The following is a 21084-nucleotide window of genomic DNA, read 5'->3' on the forward strand; positions in this document are numbered from 1 at the left end:
TGCCCGCAACCCTGCGAACACTAAGAACAGGACTGAAACCGGTGGCACCGCCTACTTTCTGAAGTTCCCTTTTCTCTGGGTGGTTTCTGTCTCAGATGACCTGGGGGAGTCCAGACGCAGCAGAGGCGCCTCACATAGATGCCTGGGGGTGGGGCGAGTGGTGTCCTGGGATCTTGGGCTGAGAGTGGGAGTCTCGGCGGTCACCTGTTCCCTACCTCCCACAGGGGTGCTGCCCGCTTGGCTGGCTGTTGCCTGGGGTGCCCGGCCTCCGCCCTGAGCCCCCGGTCCTCCCAGGGCCAGTGGTCACCTCTCTCCTCTCTGGTGAGTGCGGTGGGCACAGGCCGCAGCCTAACCCCAGCTTTGTCCTGTCTGCCTGCCAGCACGGCCCCTTAGGTGGGCGGCTGTCTTCCTCTGGGTCCAAGCCTCTTCTCTCCCTCCATCCGTGGCTCCATCCCTGTCCCCCATCTCTGACCGCAGGACGGTGTAACACGCAAGGTCAGATGGAAGCTGTTTCCCCAGCAGCAGCTGTCTTCTGTGCTGCAGAGTTCACGGTGGTCTCTGGGGCTGGAAGACGGCTGTCTGGCTGAGCAATAGTGTGCAGGCCCTCCACCGCTGCGTGTGCCCCAGGAGTGGGGCGGGGACCTTCAGCTTCTGCTGGCTGGGAGTGCCGCAGCTCACTCCAAGCCCCGTGCGCACCCCTGGGCTGTTCTGTGCCTGCAGCATCAGGGGCCCTGGGGGACAACGCAGTCCAGACTTCAGAAGAGCCGCGGGTGGGGAAGGGGGCTTCCCGGGCACGTGTCCTACAAGGGCTGGGTGGGCGACATGCGTGCTGCGCCCCTTCCGGCCTGCACAGAGCGGAGTCCAGCCCAGGCGCTCTGCTGGGCCCCACAGGACCGCCCGCCACCCCTGCTCTGCTCGCTTCCTCCGGGGATCACCGCCCCTGCTCAGACCCGCTCCGCCACCTTCACCTTCGTCTCCGCTTGTGTCTAGGTCCCAAGATGCATTTGGGGCTGCTTTTTAACAGCGACTGTGAGCCACTGTCATGAGACCTTGTGTCTCCTAAGTTGCTGAAAATGCTTTAACAGGATAAGGAGAGCCTGATTATTCCGAGCTGGTGCAGCCAGGGCGTCCACACCCAGCACCGGGCTTGGCAGAGCCTCCAGGCAGGCAGGGACGCGGGAGAGCTTCGCGGTTTTTTTACGTGTATGTACTGTTCAGCGTTACTGTACACAGACACACGTGTGTGACATGTGTTTCTAATACATGTATGCATAGCGTATAATAAATAGTATGTTAATCTATTAAAATATTTTCTGTGTATAGAAAGGTTCTTTAGAGAAAAAGGGCGAGCTCCGGGGTGCGTGATGAGGCGGTCGGCTGGGGAAGCTGGACCAGGGACGAGATGCAGGCGCCCCTGTGATGGCTGGGGGCACGTCCGGCTTTCTCATGTGGGTCCTAAGCCGGACGCAGGGACAAAATGATGGACGCTGTCGGTTATTGGTCACACCCCTGCTGGGCATGGGGGTGCTGTTACAGGTTGTTCGGCTTCTTGGACTTTCACTGGAGGTAGAGGTCTCACTTCCTGCAGGTCTGCCGTGTGGGGAGCAGGCGGCTTCCTGGGCTGGTTGCTGTAGATGGTCTCCTGTGCATCCTGGTCCTCCCAGCTCAGATCACTCGTGAATCCTGGTCCTCTGAGCACAGATCTGCAGTGCACCCCGGTCCTCCCAGCACAGATCTGCAGTGCACCCTCATCCTCCTAGCACAGATCTTCTGTCCACCCTGGTCCTCCCAGCTCAGATCTTTTGTGCATTCTGGTCGTCAAGCACAGAACTGCTCTACACCCTGGTCCTCCCAGCACAGATCTGCAATGCACCCTGGTCCTCCCAGCTCGGATCCCCATTTCATTCTGCACTCCTGCCTCAACACAGATCTCTAGTGCCTCCTGGCACTCCCAGTACCGGCTGGACAGGGATCAGATGGAGGTAGCTAGAGGTGGAAGCTGCCTGGCTGTCTTCCTGCAGGGCTGATGGACACCTCCCTGTGCACGTTCCCTCCTCTTTGCCAGGGCTCTCACCGCAGGAAGTCTCAGACTTGGCTTGCCCCTTGTCAGGTCGGGGAGAGGCTTGCTCTTGTAGAAGAGGGGGCCAGTTCCCCCTTCCACCTCAGGTTTCTGAAAAAAGCATCTTCCAGAGTGATTAGAAGATAGGAACAGAGGGTGCCCTGGATGAGTACGGGGGCAGGGGTTAACACTGGGTGTATAGACCCGAACTAAAGGACTTGAGTTGTAGGCAAGGGTGAAGGCAAAGAGAGGGACTTTGTGTCTCTGGTCAGTGTAGCGGGGAAGGTAGGTACGTGGGTTAATGGGAGAGGGAGTGAGGCAGGCTCGCAGGGCAGGCGCTGACAGGTGCTGATAAGGGTCTGCTGTGTCCTCAGGTATCGCCCTGCTTTGCCTTGTAAAAGGCAGGAGGCGGAGAGATTGCCTTGTGTCTGCTTTTTTAATTGCCTGCAGCTCAAAACGACCCTTGCGTCCATGTTGTATGGATTAGACGGACCGTGTGGAGGTGTGCAGGGCTCGGGTCCCCACGCTCAGCTCATGCCTGTGTCAGCAGGCGGCTCCCCCAGCACTGCCTTCTCCAGCGGTCTCCTTGGAGGTATCCGTCTGAACCGTGTAGGCGGGAGGGCAGCTCCTGGGGCTCCTGCTGGGCCACACCCGACTTCTCAGCTCCCTGAGCCTGCATCTTTTAATCAGAAAGCCCCCTCCCCGTGCCCCGTCCAAGCAGAGTTTTATGACTGGGGCGCCATCAGTAACACTCAAGCCTGCCCCTCCAGGCCCATCACATGGAGTGTGACGGAGGCAGAGTAGGGATTGGTGTCTTGACTCCTGCTGCACCCTACCTCCCACGGCAGAGACCAGCCTGGGCTGAGACCCACCAGGACGGCAGGCAGGCTGCTTGGCGGGTGCGCCCTGTGCTGGAGCAGGGAGAGGAGCTGAGTCTGTGTTTGGAGGATGGAGCTGTTGACCAGTGCGGGGAGGCTGTGCGTTTCCAGGAGGAGGAAATGCAGGACGGCCCCTGGGCGAGAGCCGCAGACGGAGTTAGCCAACGTGGGGCCAAGGCGCTGGCTGGGCCTTGCTCCCGCCGTTCCCTGGGTGCTGACGCTCTTATCCCAGTGGCTGGCGGCTGATGGGCACGGGAGCCCGCAGCCCCCCTTGGAGGAAGGTGTGGGGAGTGAGAGGGGTCCAGAGGAGTCAGGGAGCAACAGAAGGCTGCGGCCCCGGGAGAGGATTTGTGCTAAACCACTCCCGGGGGCTCACAGGTTTCTCTGCCGCTGAGGTCTGCTGCGTGGGTGGGACAGGAGGGAAGGGGGCAGGGCACCGCCATTAAAGGAATGACACAGCAATTAGCACGGAGACGGTGGGAGACTCAACCCCCAATAGATCTTGAGGCCCAAGATGGTGGAAGAGTTGACTTCCAGTTGGCCTTGAGCTTCATTATCGGCTCGTTGTAACATACCAGCCTGGTGAATGGCGTGCCCACAGGGGCCAGGACAGTTCTGAGGCTGGCCATAAGGCTAACAAGTGGGTGGTGGCCCACGTCCTGGGACCCCCTGCCCCTTCCCCAAGGCGGCTGGAACGATCCCCCCACTAGTTAGCATGCGACGCTACTGAGCCCATGGGAACCAGCGCCCCCGCTCCGCGTGGCCGCTCTCCCTGCTGAGCGAGACGCCCGCGCTCTGTCTGCGGAGTGTGCCTCTGTCTGAGTAACCTACTCTTCCTGACCCACGGCTTGCTCTTGAGTTCTGCCCCGTGTGAAGCCAAGGACCCTCACTTATGGGGTGCCTCCCGGGGACTCACCTGGGACTGGGGGCACAGCCACCTTCTTGAGCCCCAGTCTCCTGTGTCCCGGGGGCTTCTTCCAGGGCCCACCTGCTCCAAGGCTGTCCCTTGGCTGAGGCTCCAGCTCAGCTGACAAGCTGCCGTCAGGTGTGCGTCCCCCAGCCCCTCACTGAGAAGCGCAGCAGCCAGAGACGAGGGCGTGGAGAGGGTCGGAGAGGGCCGGGACGTGGCTCTGGAACGCGCTGGCTGGCCTGGGCCGCCTCCCTCTGCTCCGTGTGGTGAACTTGGTGCCACAGATCCTGACGGGGGAAGCTCACCCACACGGCCAGGCGAAGCGCAAGGACCCTGGGCAGCACCATAGTTTTTCTTACAGGAAGCCAGCGTTTTGTCTCCGAAGGTGGAGAACGGCTCATGCTCCTCACAGCAGGACCGCACGAAGGTGCCTTTCTGAGCAGCTCGAGTGCTGGGCAGCCAGTGAGCAAGCCGAGTGGGGCCGCCCGCGGGAGGGATCCACTCTGCTTTCCAGCAGGTTTGTGACACTTGCTGCCGTTCTAATCCAGGATGCTGTTCCTTCTACGAGGCTCAATCACTTGATGTACCGTTTAGGAGGAAATGCGCTGCGTTGTGAACAGACCCAGTGCGTGTAACTGGACGTTCCCACGTTGTACGTGTGGAAGCACGTGCTTTAGACTTAACTAAGCATCGATGCTGGGCCCTTGAGCTGGCTTTCCAGTGCAGTTTAGACCCCCTCTTCAGGAACGCTGCTGAGTGCCGTGGACCTGCCCTCCCATCCTCTCTGGAGTCAGTCGGCTCCTGTGGGTTGGAAGAAGACTGCGTTGTGCCCCAGGGTGTGTTAGTCTCCAGGGGAACGGAATCCGTAGGATGTACCCCTACCTCTGTGTATACGGTCTGTATCTGTATCTAGAAAGAGATTTGTCGTAAAGAAGTGACTGGCACAATGACGGTGGCTGGAGTCCATGATCGGCCGGGGCGCAGGCAGCTGACGTGGAGAGTTCAGGTCCAAAGGCCGTCTGCTGTCTTCCTGAGAGAGGATGCCTGGAGGGACGTTGTCTGAGATCTTGCCTGTCAGGGGATGCCTTTATTCTACCTTTACACTTTATCCTTGGTTTGGGTGCAAATTCTGTTAGAAATAATTTTTCTGCAGATGGCTGAAGGCCATTTGATTGCATGTCCCCCTCAGTGGCAGAACATTCTAGAAGCACCAAAGGAGCTCAGATAAGGGAGTGACCTCTCGCTGCCCAGGCCCACCTCTGAGAGCTCGCCTGGAGCGAAGGCAACCTAATGGAGAAGGGGCTCTGTTCACCAAGTGGTGGTGGAGCACCTGCATCCCAGCAGGAAACGAGCTGAGGCACATACTCACAGTGGTCATGAAGTTGACTCACAGTGGGTCGTTGACCTCAACGCAAAGAACGGAACCATGGGAATCTAGGTGACCTTGATTCGGCGAAGAGCCAGGAGGTACAACACCAAAAGCGCATTCCACGAAAAAGAAGTCACTAGCTGAACTTAACTGAAGTGGAAAATGCCTGCCTGTGGAAGACACTGTCGAGAGAATGAAAGGCAGGCCAGAGACTGGGAGAATCACACATCTGCAAACCTCGTATCTGATAAAGGACTCGTGTCCGAAATATGCAGAGAACTGTTAAAAGTCAGCAACAAGGAAAGCAACAACCCAGTTAAAAGTGACTAAAAGCCCTGGACAGACCTGTCACCTAGGAAGACTCACAGATGCAGAGAAGGAAGCGCAAGTTTCCTCCACGTCCTACGTCGCTGGAGCCTGTAAGTGAAAACAAGTAAGACCACCACGCAGCTGTTAGAACGGTGGACGTCCAGAAGCAACACCGAAACCCGGCACCTCCCAACGCTGGTGAGGGTGTGGGGCAGCAGGAGGCCTCCTCCGCTGCGGGTGGGTGCAAAACGGAAGAGCCCGTCTGCAGGAGAGCTCGGCAGGTTCTCCAAAATCTAAACCTAATCTTGCCATACAACCCAGCAACTGCATTCCTAGTTACTCACCTGTTCAAATGGGCTGAAAACTCATGTCCACCCCAAATCTGTGCAGCGATGTTTATGGTTTATAAATGTCTGCAGGTGCTTTGTTCGTAGCTTAACTCAAACTTGGATGCGCCCAGGATGTCCCTCAGTAGGTGAGTGGATGCATCCAGACAGTGGGATAGGATTTCAGAATAAAAAGGACGAAGCCATCTGTGAAGAATTGAGTTTTTCATCATTGTATAGCGTCTTTCTGGGTGTCTTATGACTGTTTTTACCTTCAAGTCTATTTTGTCCAAGTGTACCCATCCTTGCTTCCTTTTGTTTGCCTTTCTCATGGAGTACGTTTTTCCATCCCTTCATGACCAGCCTACATGTGTCCTTAAACCTAAAGTGAGTCCCTTGTGATGGCACAGATTTGGACCTTGCTTGTTATCCACTCAGCCGCTCTCTATCTTTTGCTCTGATAATTTAATCCATTTACATTAAAGTAATTGTGGCAGGGAAAGTCCTATTATCACTGTTGTTTTTAATAGTTCTCTGTCTGTCTTGTAGATAATTTGTTCCTCTATTCCTTCTGGCTTCTTTCTTTTGTGCTTCATTGATTTTCTGTGGTGATATTCTTTGATTCTGCTGTGATTCAATAGGTATAAATTTCCAGTTATGCAAAATGAGTTCTATTCTGAGGCTCTGTGTGTAACATTGTGCCTACGGTTTACAACACTGCATTGTGCACCCAGATATTTGTTAAGAGAGTAGATTTCGTGATAAATGTTCTTCACATACGTGTGCTCCTCCCCCCATCCCAATAGACCCAAAGCACAAGGAAACTTCTAGAGAAATGGATATGTCGACTACCTTGACAGTAGTGATGGTTTCACAGGTGTCTGCGTATGTGCAATCTCAGGTGTACCTCGAATATATGCGTTTATTTTGTGTATCAATTGTATCTCAATAAAGCTGTTGAAAAAAGAAGTTAATAGGAGAAGAAATGGGGGGAGGGTATTGATCAATGAATGAGTGTGTGCTTAGCATGCATGAGGTCCTTGCTTCAATCCCCAGTATCTTCATTAAGAAAAATTAATTACCCTCCCATAGTCCCCCAAAGTAAGAAATGACCATTAAAAAAGAAGAAGAAATGAGCCATTGAGCCACAAAAGGACATGGGGAAATGAAAATGCACATTGCTAAGTGAAAGGAGCCAACCGGAGAAGGTTATACTGTCTGTGAGATTCCTACTGTATGGTATTTGAAGGAGCTCATCTATGGAGGCAATGAGAAGATGAGAGGCTGCCAGGAGTTTGTGTGGGAGGGGTGGGAAATGAGGAGGTGAGGTACAGGGAGTCTTAAGGCAGTGAAATTGTACTGTGTGTTGCTGAAATGGTGGACCGATGGGCAGCAGTCTGAACAGTGTACCTGATCAAGGCAGTTCCATGGACAGCAGCCTCGGGGCCGCTGGATGCAAATGACATCATGCCTTTGTCAAAACTCATAGAACTGTGCAGATAATAGTGAGCCATGGTGTTGCCTATGGACTTCAGTTAATCATAATTTATTAAGTTGTCTCATCATTTCTGACAAGTGTAGCACACTGGAGATAGATGTTCATAATAGGTGAAACTGGGCGTACGTGTGGAGGCAGTGGAAGTTATGGAACTCTGTGACTTTCTGCTCAACGTATCTGTTAGCCTAAAACTACCCTAAAAGGGCAAAGTGTGTTTAATCTAAAAATATCATTACCCCGTGCAGAGCAGCAGAAGCAGAACCATGGACAGTAGCTGAGAGAGCCTGCTAGTTCGAGTCAGGACCACGGACAGCGGCCTGGAAGGCCTTGGGCACACACATGGCTCAGTCACTGTCTGACGTGGAAAAGGCCTAATGGACAGCAAATGAGCCTCACGTAACGTAAGGTAGTTTCAGAGAAAGAACGCAGTCTGGACCAGCGTCCCAAGACCTCGTGTGTCTCGGGGCAGGAGCCATGTCCATTTTTGTAACCTGAGTCTTCTTCTTGGCCCAATGTCTTGGAGTCACGCCCCACAGAGAAGCATGATTGATCCCCAGTGTTGTGGGTGGAATTTGAAGATGGTTCCTTAGTTTGATATGAATTTGTGTATGTACATATACTTAAGTTAAATACACTTCATTGACAACGTTACATTAGTTTCAGGTGGACAGCATACCAAATGGTGATTCAATTCTTTTAGAGACTACATTCCAGTTGAAGTTATCAGAAGCACTGACTATACTCCCTGTGCTGTGCAATAGTCCTAGTAGCCTATGTATTTTATACATAGTAGTTGGTATTTGTTAATTCCCTGTCCTTACGTAGCCCCTTCCCCCTCTCCTCTCCACGCGGGTAACCACTAATTTGATCTGTCTATCTGTGTGTCTGTTTTCCTGTTGTTATATTTATTCACTTCTATTAATGTTTAGATTCCACATACAAGTGATATCGTAGAGCATTTGCCTTTGTCTGACTTACTTCACTAAGCCTCATACTGCAGAGAACCACCAATGTCACAAACGGCAGAAATCATTCTTCTGCACGGCTGAGCATTATTCCGTCGTGTGTATACATCGTACCACCTGTATCCATTTTCTGCCGACAGACACTTGTGTTGCTTCCGTATGCTGACTCCTGTTCATACAGTTGCTATGTACCTTGGGGTGCATGTATCTTTTCAAATTCTTGTTTTTGTTTCCTTCGGATGTATAGGCAGGAGTGGAATTGCTGGAGCGTGTGATAGTTCTGTCTTTAGTTTTTTTGAGGATACTCCTTACTGTTTTCCCCAGACGCTGCACCAATTTGCACTCCTGCTAACAGCGACAAGGGTTCCGTTTACCCCATCTCTTCACCAATATTTCTTACTTGTAGTCTTTGTGGTGACATCTCATTTTGGTTTTGATTTACATTTCCCTAATGATTAGGAATGTGAGCAGCTTTTCACATGTGTGTTTTTTTTTTTAGTTCCCTCTGTGAGCCCCCCGTTTTTTTGATGTTATATTTTACTTCTTCCTGTGAACTGCTGTTTACTGCAGTCACAGTTAATTTTATGTATTTTATCTTTTAATCTTTTGCTTATTTAGTTGATGGCCCTCAGGCTTTAATTTGCCTTTTAGTGGGATTTGCCTTTGCTGTAAATTCTTGCATCTTGCAATAGCCTGTGTGTTCCCCTCCAGGAAGACCTTTGACGTGTCTCTGAGGGTTGATGAACTGCTCCAGGATTTGCTTGCCTGAGAAGTTCTTGTCTCTCCTTCCGGTGTAAACGACAAATTTGCGGGGTGACACCTCCTCCTAGGTTGTAGGTATTTTCCATTCAGCATTTGTTTAGATCATTCCTCTCCCGTGTGGTCTGCAGAGTTTCTGCAGAAAAATCAACTGCTAACTTTGTGGCAGTTCCTTGTCCGTGACAGTGTTGTTCTCTTTCTGTCTTCAGCATTCTCTCTTTATCCTTAACTTTTGCCATTTTAATTGTGACGTGTCCTGGTGTGGGTCTCTGTGGGTTCTGTTTGTTTGGGACTGTGTGATTCCTACGCCTGGAAATGTCTCTCTTTCTTCATGGTTGGTGCGTTTTTGCCATAATTTCATTAAGTACATTTTCAACTTTTTTCTCTCTCTCTTCTGCTTCTGGGAGCCTGATCATGCCAATGTTAGGACAGTTGATGTAGTTCCATAGATTCCTTAAACTGCTCTCAATTTTAAAAAAGTTGTTCTTCCTTTTGTAGTTCTGACTGGGTAATTCCCATGGTTCTGTCTTCCAGGTCACGTGGGGTCTCCGGTGTCACCTAGTCCCCTGTTCTCCCCTTCCAGTGTTTTAAGTTTTAGCTATTGTACCCCTCTGGTGAGTGGTTCTCTTTTTATATTTTCCTGGTCCCTGTGAAGGTTCAAACTGTTTTCATCTGTTCTTATCCGTAACTTGGTTAGCATTCATATTACTAACGCTCTCAAGCTGCCCTCTCCCCAGGGAAGACCTCCGGGCCCATGACGTGTCTCCCCGTCCCGGGTCCCCTCCTCGAGGCTGCGCTCCAAACCGAGTACCTCTCTTCCCTCCCTACGTGACTCCTCGTGGACCTTTCTTCAGTGCCTTGGCTGTACAGGGGTCTCTCTGCCCGTCTCCATTTTTCTCCAGGGAGACGTGGTCCTCATGTAGATGTAATGTGAATGTGCTCTGTGTCCTTCTGCTCCACCGTCTCCGTCTCCTTCTCTCATAACCAACCTGTACCGGCCGCCCCCACCCTCTTCCGTCTGACATAAGACGTGCTAGTGGTGATGCTACATACCTCAGCATATAAGCTGCAGGACACCCAAGACGGAGGTTATTCATCAACACGAGAAGTGAACATCAGCCGAAGATACGTAAGATGGGCAATGGGAGTTCAAGCCTTTCCTGGAGGAGGGTTGGCAATTTTATATTACATCTGAGGTAATTTCCCTGCATTAGGTGGAGACACAAAGTGTATTGCTGCCTTTTAATCGGGAAGCTTAACGTGGTCCACGGTGGCCGACACGCAGTGGGTAGTGCTGTCCTTGTTCTACGTCAGGTTAGCTAAGGCGTGAGCAGCTTTCTTAGCGTTCCCTTCCCTTTGTGTGTCTCTAGGTTAGGGTTGTTCAGAAGAGAAGTTTACACCTGTTGGAGAGCAAACTGTAGGAGCCGTCCTTTGGCTGGGGGGCTGTGCTGCAGCCGTGCACGTTGTCACTGCCCTGCACCCTCACGCCGTCAGCGTGGAGACGCTGCTCCCGCGGCGTCCGCCGGCCTCCGCAGGGGGTCAGCCCTGGGCCAGGCAGGTGTGCAGCTGCAACCTGCTGCAGCCGGTTTCTTCCACAGGGAGGGACACAGGCTCCAGGTCTTCCTGAAGGCGTTCAGATGTTATTGAATGGGTTAGATTTCTCCCGCTTAAAAGGTTTTTTTTATCGTGGTAAAAGAATAGGAGTTGCCCCTAAGGAAGTGTACCATGTTACACCTTTCTCCGGGTCTTGGGGACAGTGAGTACATTCATAAAGTGCAATCACGACCACCTGCGTCTCCATAACTCTCCCCGTCTTTACGTGTGAAACCCTATGCCCGTAAACAACACCCCCCGTTCTCCCCCGGCTGCAGCCACTTCTGTGTTTTGTCTTTCTGGGAATGCGGCCACTCGTAATCGCTCACACAAGTGGAATCGCACACGATTCACCGTCTTGCCCCTGGCTCACGGTACGCGTTCCGATGTCCTCCAGGTGCCCCCGTGCTGTCAGACACGTCACACTGTTCCTCTTTCTTCAGGGGCAGTGCTGTTCCATTGTACGCTCAGCCCACATCGTGCTCATCTGTCCATCCACGGAAGGACACTCGCGTTCCCGCCTCGTGGTAGGTATCGTCAATGGAGCTGCTGGGAAGTGGGTGTTCAAGTGCCTCTTTAAGACCTGTTGCCTGTTCGCTCGGGTTTATTGTAAGCAGTGGGATTGCTGCAAGTGTGGTAGTTGTTTCTGAAATTTCTCTGAGGGGCTTCCAAACCGTTTTGCACAACGGTAATGCCATTTTATGTCCTCACCAACAGTGCACAAGGGTTTCTTTTCTCCACATCCACGGACACCACACACGGACAGCAATGCAGGTTTTCAAAGCTCAGAGTGGCAGACGTTCCCCTTGGAGTGCGGGAGGAGGGGGCACCTGGTGGGGGCCCAGAGGCGCAGTGGGGTGGCAGCCCAGGGGGTGTGTGTGTGTGTGTGTGTGTGAGATGGGGGTGCGGGCAGGAGAGGTGTGACGCTGACAGGAGTGTGTCGGTGGTCTTGCCCGGGGCAGGGCCCCGAGGGGACAGGAGCAGCAGGAGGCTGACTTCAGGCTCACACCGGTGCTGACCCAGGGGCTCAAGGGAAGGCGTCGGCCACTTGGCTTCCAGGGGCCCAGGAGGGGTTGTGCATGGGGGACACGGTGTGGCCTGATGTTGCCCCAGGGTCAGGACGGGGCCCTCAGGCCTGTTGGGGGGCAGCTGTTCTGGGACTGGTGCTCCTCGAGGACCCGTGGGGCCAGCCCGGTATCGACCGTCCTGGTGTCCCCACGGGAATGTGTGGCTGGAGGCAGATCCGTGGTCCAGGGGATGGAGGTGAGGGGCAGGGCCTGGGGCCGGGCAGGCCGCAGGGACCATAGGCATGTTCAGCTTGTTGTTTAGGTGTTCCGTGTGAGGGAGATTGCGAGTGGGGGAGACCCCCAGGATGGTTTCCGGAGCACCCTGGAGGCAGAGGGTGCCCAGTGTCCTCACGCCTGGCAGGGTCCCTGAGGGCCGGCGATGCTCCTGGACCTGGCTGCCCGCCCCATGGCCTCACCGTCTTTGGTGCGGAGCCCACTGGAGTGAGCAATCCCTGTACTGCATAAAATTCTCGGTATTCCTCTGACTGTCTGTCTGTCTGTCCCCCACAGGAAGCTGGAATGGCCCTTCCCAATGTCCCTGGGGTGCTGTGGCTTTACTGACAGACACTCATTGCTGGTCCCAGCTCCCTGCCAGGAGCCTGTCCTGCTGGCCTCCCCTGGGGCCGTGGAGCCACAGACTCGGCACATTGATTTCGCCCCCTCTGCCCTGACACACTGAAAGGCTCACACAGACACTTGGACATTGTCCAGCCGCCCAGGGCCGTGTCCCGTGGATGACTGAGCTCTTCCGAAGTGCTGGCCTGGATCGCCCAGCAGAGCCAACACTGACCAGGCACTGGCCTCCGTTTCCTGGAGCATTTCCTGCGAAGGGCAGTCTGATGTGGCTCCTGTGTCTGCCCTCTGGGGAGTGCTGTGTCTCCTACAACCTGGGACCTGAGACTGTTCCTTTGAGATGGAACCACCAGGAGGGACTGGAGCTCAGGTTCTGGCCTCCCGGGTGGACCGAGTCCTGACTCCGGCCCTGCCGCCTTGGCAGCCGGTGGGCACAGTGGCCTTCACGCTCCTCGACCTGGGACGTGCCGCTCCAGGACGGGAGACAATCATTTCTGTGGTTCCAACCCGAATGTGCTGCGTGTTACAGCAGCCATGCTGACCAGGCGTCTGACACCTGGGACTTGCTGCTGACTCCGCGCCCCCAGGGAACCCCAAGGATGGGTGTGGTGGGGTTAGAGCTGGGGCCTGGGGCTGGGAGGGTGTGGAGGGCGGCCAGGCTGTGGAGGCACCAGGGGAGGGGCCGCAACACAGAGCGATTCCCAGAGAGCTATGGAATGGTAAAGGATGCTTTATTGTCTGAACAACTCAAAACATGACAAGCCAGAGTCTCCCAACAAAAAACCCAACCAAAGATAAACAGTGCAGAAAGTTCGTGGGTGCCAGACGTTTAGAAAGGATGCACAGCTTCCCAAGCCAGGCCTGGCGTGACCTCTGGCTGTAGCGCCCCCCCTCCCCCGCCACCACCCGGCAGTGGGGCCTGCCCCTCCCCATCCAAGGAGAAGACAGGAGAGGCCCAGGGGTCTGGGGCCGGGACGCCAGGCTGTCGGGCTCCCTCCTCCCGGGGCTCGCCTCTCACCACACCGCCCAGTGAGGGAGCTCCTGCTGAAGGTGTCTCAGGCTTCTGGTCACAGGACTGGCTGGCTGCGGCCACTGCCCTGTTTTGCCAGTGTCCCTCTTGCTCTGTCCAGCGAGGCTGCGTTCTGCCCGTGGGCGACGCGGTCACCAGGCCCGTCTCTGGGAAGCTGGAGTTGGGAGACCTCACCCCCTTCCTGGCAGGCCTGGCTCCTGTAGGGGCCATGGGCCCAGGCCCTTCTCAGGGCTGAGTACTCTGCTGACCGTTGGTGGCACATCCAGAAGCTTCCCTGCTGAGTGAGGTCGTCCGGGGCAGCACTGTTCCAGCAGACATCTCACACAGTGTGCCTCCTGTTTGGAACCGTCCTTGGTCATCTGGCCTGATGGTATCCACAGAGAGCGGGCCGTGCCCACTCTCCCGGGATGCCAGCTTCCTGCTATTCCAGAGGAACCCCAGGGTGCCCCGGGCACTCCTGGTGAGGACAGGCAGACCCCTGAGCTCAGGTTGGTGGTAGCACCTGCTGTCCACTTGGTCCCCTGAAGGTGGGCAGGGTGCAGGGTGTGGTCGGTGTTGGCCGTGAGGTCGGAGGATGGAGGTGTGGTTGAGGACGGCCGAGAGGTCAGAGCTGGCAGGGCAGCGGGCGGAGTAGTGGCTGAGCAGCTCGGAGTGATGATCGGGGTACCTCTGGGGTCTGGGGTGGCCGTGGACACCCCCAGAGGACACGCTAGGCCCCCTGCCCGATCATGTTTCTGTAGTCTGGGACGATCGTCCGCTTCAGCTCCACCACCGAGGAGAAGATCCACTTCACCTGCAGGGATGGCGGGTTTGAGCACAGCCGGGGCCCCCATGCCAGCTTCCCCCAAGGACCTGGCCTCCCAGCCCGGGGACTGCCGGCCGCGAGTGTGCTCCGGTGGGGTGGCGCGAGGACTGCGTGGGCATAGCTACGGACAGCGAGGTCCCGACAGGGACAGAGAGGGACAGTGAGAGAACAGAATGGACTGGAGAGACAGAGAAGGACAGACAGTGGACAGAAAGGACAAGAGGGGAGAGTGAGGAGACAGTGACGGGACTGTGAGTGGACAGGAAGGGGGCAGGGAGGGACATGGAGGGACAGGGAGTGGACAGGGAAGGGGGACTGTGCGGGCACTGTGTGGGGACAGCAGGGAGAGCTGGCCTGGCCCGCCCACCTTGAAGAGGGTCACTGTGGCGCTGTAGCACACGCTGAGCAGGAAGAGGGTGATGAAGATGGAGATGGTGGTCCACAGCCCGTCCAGCTCCCCGCTCTGGGCCTCGGCACAGCTCTCCTCCTCCAGGAGTGGCTCTGGACAGGGAGGGGGTGGTCAGCTGTGTGACAGGGCGGGTGGGGCACTAGTATCCCCCTGGGGGGCTGGATCAATGGTTCCCTTATGTCAATCCCTGGGTACCGACCTTGTGTCCCCTATTCCTCCAGCTTTGGCCTCAGTCTTGGCCGGACTCCTTGGGCCATATGTAAGCCTGGCCCGTGGGGGTCCCTCATCCACTCCTCTGCAGTGCGTTTCATGGGGTCCTCTGGGGAGAGGTTGCCCTGACCCCTGCCTTCCTTCCCACTGGAGGCCAGGCCTAAACGGCAGGGGTCTGCAGAGCAGGTTTGTGGTGGTTCGTATTGCAGGGAAGGGCGGAGGCAACCTTGGGGTGTCCCTGTGTGCCCGAGGGGGTGGGGTGGTTGTGCTAGGGACCAGTGGGGTGTTGAGTCTCTGTGTGTTGAGGAGGGGACGCAGGTGTCCTGGGGAGAGGAGGGGTGGGGTTCTGAGGCGGCCAGTGTGGTCAGTGCTGCTGGGGCTTTGAGGAGTGGGGACCAAGCTGGTGTCCACAGAGGGTTCACGAGACCCGGCTCCAGGTTCTGGTCTGGCCCCGGGCGGGTACCCCGTTGAGGACCCAGTGAGGAAGGCTGGCTTGTGTGCAGTTTTGTGGTTGTGCCCTTGTGTGCATTTGCACAGGCACATGCGTGTGCGTGAGTTTGCAGGTGGACGAGGGGTGTGCAGGCTAGTGTGCTCCATGAGAGGGCTTGTTTCCTATGGGTCTGGGTGAGTGTCCCCTCGAGGGTACAGATCTGGCCCTGAGCACCTCGCCTGCGGGAGGGTGGGGCCTGATCTCCGTGTGTCCTGGGAGCAGGAGGCCTGTGCCCCCATCGCCGGTCAGGCGTGGCTCCCATGTTGACAGGGTGTCAGCACGTGGACTCTCAAGGCCCCGGGGACGGGAACTGCGGGGACAAGGACCTGCCACTGTCCCAAAGTTGGGCTTGGACAGAGGTGGGAAGAACTGTGCACTCATTTCCGTGAGGGTTCCTGCGAGGCTCTACCCGTCCGCTCTACACACTACAGCCTGAGTAGGTTCTGACCGGACGCTGGACCCTGGGGAGCTGCTGCCTCTGGCAGAGCCCCCTCTGTGGCCTCGGGCTGCTGCCTGCCTCCGTTGGCACCAAGTTTGTCCTCAGAGCCTGGCCTGCCCCCGCCTCCCGCGTGCCCGGCGAGCGCCGGAGCTCTGCTCGGAAAGAACCATGACAGGGTTGCAGGGCCCCAGGGAGGCACTGGGTGTTTTATTTCATGCTCGCCCGGGAGGTATGTACGCAGGGGTGGGGCTCAGGCGTCCACGCCGGACCCTGAGGGCCTCGGGGAGGGGGGTTCGCTGGGGTGCCGGGGTGAGGCTCATTTACCCGAAGACTGGGAGATGGATTTCTGGGTGGAGTGGTTGTGCAGGGCCTCGTGCATCACCACACAGGTGAAGGTTTCTCCCCGCTGCCACGTGTTCTTTCCCACCGAGAGCTTGCTGTAGAGGAAGTAGGTCCCGTCGTTGTCCAGCTGGGGCAGCGTGGTGGCGTAGGCGCCCTCTGACTCCGGCCGCCCGTTCCTCTGCCACTCAACGTTGATGTCAGCTGGGTAGAAGCCTTTGACCAGGCAGGTTATGCTCACGGTGTCCTTGGCCAGCTCTTCCCGGTGTGGGGCCAGGGTGTACACCTGCGGCTCCCGGGTCTGCCCTGTGGGGACAGGTGTGTCTGAGCGCCCGACGGTCACTCTGAGCAGCCCCACAGGACCCTCCCGCGCCCGTTGTCCGTCCCACCTTTGGCCTTGGAGATGGTCCTCTCGATGGGGGCCGGGAGAGCTTTGTTGTTGACCTTGCATTTTAACTCCTTCCCCGTCAGCCAGTCCTGGTGCTGGATGGTCAGGACGCTGACCACGCGGTACGTGCTGTTGAACTGTTCCTCCTTTGGCTTCGTGTTGGCCGTTCGCACCTCAACGCCATCAATGTACCAGTTGAAACTGACCTCGGGGTCTTCCTGGCCCACGTCCACCACAACACATGTGACCTCGGGCCTCCCAGAAATGGAGAGGACGTCCTTGGGTTTCGGGGGGAAGATGAAGACAGAGGGCCCTCCCAGGAGCTCAGGGGCTGGCAGGGAAGACAGGGTGGGCAGTTAGCACCTGGGCCAGCCTTCTCCAGGACACATGTATTCCCAGCACGCCAGGGCTGTGGCCACCTCCTTGTTAAAAGGGAGTGGCTTGTCTTACTCACCTGGACATTTGGGACACGTGCATTCTGGTTCAGGTTTTGGTTGTGGTTTTGGTTGTGGTTGCGGTTGTGGTTGTGGTTTTGGTTGTGGTTGGGGTATCTTGGGTTCTGCAAAGAAAGCAGACAGGAGGTTTATGGGTGAGGGCGACAGGTCTGTTGGGGCGGGCATATGTCAGGGATAGATTTTGGCAGGTCCAGCACGAGCTATGTGCGGTAGAGGTGTGCATCCTGTGCCCACCTTGGACCTGATAGAAACACCCAGAGGACCCCTCCCATTGCCTGGGAGGCCTTCAGGCGAGGAGACTGCTCCTCCTCTGATACTCTGGGCAGAGGTTGCCATCCTGCCATGTGGTTCGAGCCGGGCGGAGGGCTGACCTCGGTCCTGTCTGGGAGTGGACGCCCGCCCTGAGGCCTGTCTACTTATCCACACTCTTGTCCACCTTGGTGCTGCTGGCTGGGTGGGCTACGTTGCAGATGAAGGTCTTTCTGGTCGAGGTGCTGGTGGGCAGAGTCACTAAGCTGCTGAGTGAGTAGAGCCCCAAGGACATGAGAACAGATGGGAAGGTGTGGATGTCGCTGGACACAGCGCCTGAATTCCAGGTCACCGTCACCGGCTCAGGGATGTAGCCCCAGACCAGGCAGCCGAAGGCCACCGTGGAGCCAGGCGTGTCCCCGCATCTAGCAGTCAGAGGATAGACCGATGGGGCCTTGGTGGAGGCTGCAAGAAAGCAGGCTGTGTGACCACCAGGGCTTCACCTCTGAGAGGGTCCAGGCAGGGTGTTACGAGCCCAGGTCTGGGCACCCCTGATCCCAGCGCCCATGTGCTTCCAGAATGTCTGCAAAGCAGCTGGCCGGCAGGGCCCTCACCACCCAGGGCCTCGTGCCTCTGCAGCTGTGTGTCAGCGCTGGGATATCACCTGGGTGACAGCCCCCTAGGTCCCTGACCTCCTGCAAGTGCCTGGCCTGACTGAGCCCTGTGTCTGAGTCCTGACCAGTGCTGCCTGCTCCCGGCCAGCGTCTGCTGGTCCCCTGAGCTCACCGTCCTGCTGCCCCAGCCCGGCCCTTCCCTGGGTGAGCGGGCCTCTCCTTGGCGTGGTGGGCCTCCACCACCCAGAAGCCTGCTCGTGGCCCCTTGCCTGGCCTGCTCTTTGCCCTCCGCGCCCGTGTCTTCTGGGTCAGCTCTGCAGCCAGAGCACCTGGGCCCTGGCCCCTGGCCCCCTGGCCCCTGGCCCCTGGCCCCCTGGACCCTGGCCCTGCAGGCCTCCTCCTTGGCCCCTCCCCTTTCATCCCAGTTGCCTCAGCCAGGCTGCCGAGTCTGTGCCTCGGGGAGCTCCTGTCCCTCTTCTGGTCCTCCAGCTGGAGCCCCTCAGCTCACTTCCCCCTCCCACCTGGGCCCCTGACGCCACCCCAGCTTTTAGCTCCCATGTCCCTGTCCTCTGACCTCAGCCCCCTGCTCACTGGCAGCCTCTGAGACCCTTGTCCCAGGAGACACTGGCCAGGAGCAGCCCTGGCCCCTCTGACCATCCCCACAGCCGTCAACCTGGCTCAGCTCCTCGTGTGGCTGTACCTTAGGTCCGGGCTTTAATCCGCTAGCTACAGGGGAGCCCCGCTGTTGTGTGGACCCTTTGCTCATTCTCACAATTCAAGTGGTTTCCTGGACCACTTTAGGCTCCGTCCTGCCCTCCCATTCCCCTGTTCACCAATACAAGCTCTACCAGCTTCTTGTAGTTCCTCAGGGCTCTCCTGTACCTGCCTGCCCCCAGCCTACAGGTCATAGCTCTGATTTCTCCCTGGAGCCCCTGGGGCTGCTCCCTGCCCTCCCAGCTCTCTGCTCCCCTGCAGAAGCTCAACCTGAGCCCTGGAGCCCCTGGGGCTGCCCCCTGCCCTCTCAGCTCTCTGGTCCCCTGCAGAAGCTCAACCTGTGCCCTGGAGCCCCTGGGGCAGCCCCGTGACCGCCCAGCCCTCTGTTCACCCACACGTGCTCTACGTGCTCCCTGGAGACCCTAAGGCTGCCTCTTGGACTCCCAGCCCTCTGCTGAGCCGCCTGAGCTCAACCTGCTCCCTGGATCTCTGGAGGCTGCCCCATTCTCTCCCAAACCTCTGCTCCCCTGCAGAAGCTCAACCTGCTCCCAGGAGCCCCTTGGGGCTGCCCCCTGCCCTCGTAGACCTCCGTTCACCTGTACAAGCTCAACTTGCTCCCTGGAACCCATGGGGCTGCCCTCTGCCCTCACAGCCCTCTGCTCACCCATGTAAGTCCCACCTGCTCCCAGGAGCCCCTCGGGCTGCCCCCTACCCTCCCTGCCCTCTGCTACCTTCACAAGCTCAACCTGCTCCCTGGAACCTCTGGGGCTGCCCCCTGCCCTCCCTGCCTTCTGCTCCCCTGCAGAAGCTCAACCTGCTCCCTAGAGCCCCTGGGGATGCTCTCTGCTCTCCCAAACCTCTGCTCACCTACAGAAGCTCAACCTGCTCCCTGGAGCCCCTGGGGATGCGCCCTGCCCTCCCAGCCCTCTGCTGTCCCGAACAAGCTCAACCTGCTCCCTGGAGCCCCTCAGGGCTGCCCCCTGCCCTCGCAGCCCTCTGCTCACCTGCACAAGCTCAACCTCCTCCCTGGAGCCCCTCAGGGCTGCTCCCTGCCCTCCCAGCCGTCTGCTCCCCTGCAGAAGCTCAACCTGCTCCCAGGAGCCCCTTGGGGCTGCCCCCTGCCCTCGCAGCCCTCTGCTCACCTGCACAAGCTCAACCTGCTCCGTGGAGCCCTTCAGGTTGTCCCCTGCCCTTCAAGCCCACCGGTCACCTGCACAAGCTCAACCAGCTCCCTTGAACCCCTGAGGCTGTCCCCCTGCCCTCCTGCCCTTCAGTGGCCTCTCACTTGCACAAGCTCCAAATTCTCTTGAACTCCAAGTTAGCTTCTTGCCCCAATCCACTCCCAGGCTTCTGCTCATGTGCACGAGCTCCATGTATTTTAGAGCGCCTGGGGCTGCCCTCCTTGACCTCCAGGTGTTCTGACACCTCTTACTTTCAACCTCCCTGACCTTTGTCCCTGGTGCTGGCCCTTGGCAGCCTCTGATCTTCTGGGACAACGCAGAGCCCTCAGCGTAGTTCCACTCCACTCCCTGACCCCTGTGTTATCCCCAGGGCTGGCTTTTCTCCCTGGAGTCCCACCCTCGTGCCCTCCCAGCAGGGCTGGCTTTCTCCCTGGAGTCCCACCCTGGTGCCCTCCCAGCAGGGATGGCTTTCTCCCTGGAGTCCCACCCTGGTGCCCTCCCAGCTGGGATGGCTTTCTCCCTGGAGTCCCACCCTGGTGCCCTCCCAGCAGGGCTGGCTTTCTACCTGGAGTCCCACCCTGGTGCCCTCCCAGCAGGGATGGCTTTCTCCCTGGAGCCCCACCCTGGGCCCCTCCCAGCAGGGCTCCTCGTCCTTGGGGTACCTTCACCCTCTTTTGTGTCCCCAGTGTCCCCAGAAGTCTCCCCTGGTCCCTGGACCTTCCAGGTGGTGGGACGGTTGCCTGTGCCCACCAGCTCCCAGCCTTCTACTCAGCTGCTCCTGGAGCCTTGTGCGGTCCCTGAGGTGGGGCCTCCCCTCCAATGCCCCCCTGCGCTCCCTCTGCCCCTGCTCCTCTTGGGCTGCACTCACCGAAGGTGGAAGCCATGGAGGTGGCTCCCCTGCAGCCTGGGTCTCCGTGCTGCCGCCACCCCTTCCCTCCTCTGGCCCCAGGCACCTGCGCTCCTCCAGGCTGATCTCTGTGCCTGCAGCCCCAGTTCCTAGGATTTCTTGGCTGGATTCCCGTAGATGTGAGCTGACTGCCTGCAACCCTGCGAACACTAAGAACAGGACTGAAACCGGTGGCACTGCCTGCTTCCTGAAGTTCCCTTTTCTCTGGGTGGTTTCTGTCTCAGATCACCTGGGGGAGTCCAGACACAGCAGAGGCGTCTCACATGGGTGCCCGGGGGTGGGGCGAGTGGTGTCCTGGGACCTTGGGCTGAGAGTGGGAGTCTCGGCGGTCACCTGTTCCCTACCTCCCACAGGGGTGCTGCCCGCTTGGCTGGCTGTTGCCTGGGGTACCCGGCCTCCGCCCTGAGCCCCCGGTCCTCCCAGGGCCAGTGGTCACCTCTCTCCTCTCTGGTGAGTGCGGTGGGCACAGGCTGCAGCCTAACCCCAGCTTTGTCCTGTCCGCCTGCCAGCACGGCCTCTTGGGTGGGCAGCTGTCTTCCTCTGGGTCC

General features: G+C 57.6%; 3 gene segments (V, D, J or C); all 3 read right to left on the reverse strand.

Annotated features, from left to right (window-relative positions):
- Positions 1 to 21084, reverse strand: part of LOC102517513 — a 255227-nt gene that overhangs the window by 94298 nt on the left and 139845 nt on the right.
- Positions 1 to 21084, reverse strand: part of LOC116664456 — a 220355-nt gene that overhangs the window by 65539 nt on the left and 133732 nt on the right.
- The window catches only part of LOC102508908, a 226113-nt gene continuing 220895 nt past the window's right edge, over positions 15867 to 21084 (reverse strand). Inside the window, 3 exon segments of the C gene segment in view lie at positions 15867 to 16334; positions 16418 to 16747; positions 16871 to 16894. Coding sequence covers positions 16006 to 16334; positions 16418 to 16747; positions 16871 to 16894 — 683 coding nt within the window.

The sequence above is a fragment of the Camelus ferus genome, chromosome 6 (assembly GCF_009834535.1).
Source record: "Camelus ferus isolate YT-003-E chromosome 6, BCGSAC_Cfer_1.0, whole genome shotgun sequence".
NCBI classification, from domain to species: domain Eukaryota; kingdom Metazoa; phylum Chordata; class Mammalia; order Artiodactyla; family Camelidae; genus Camelus; species Camelus ferus.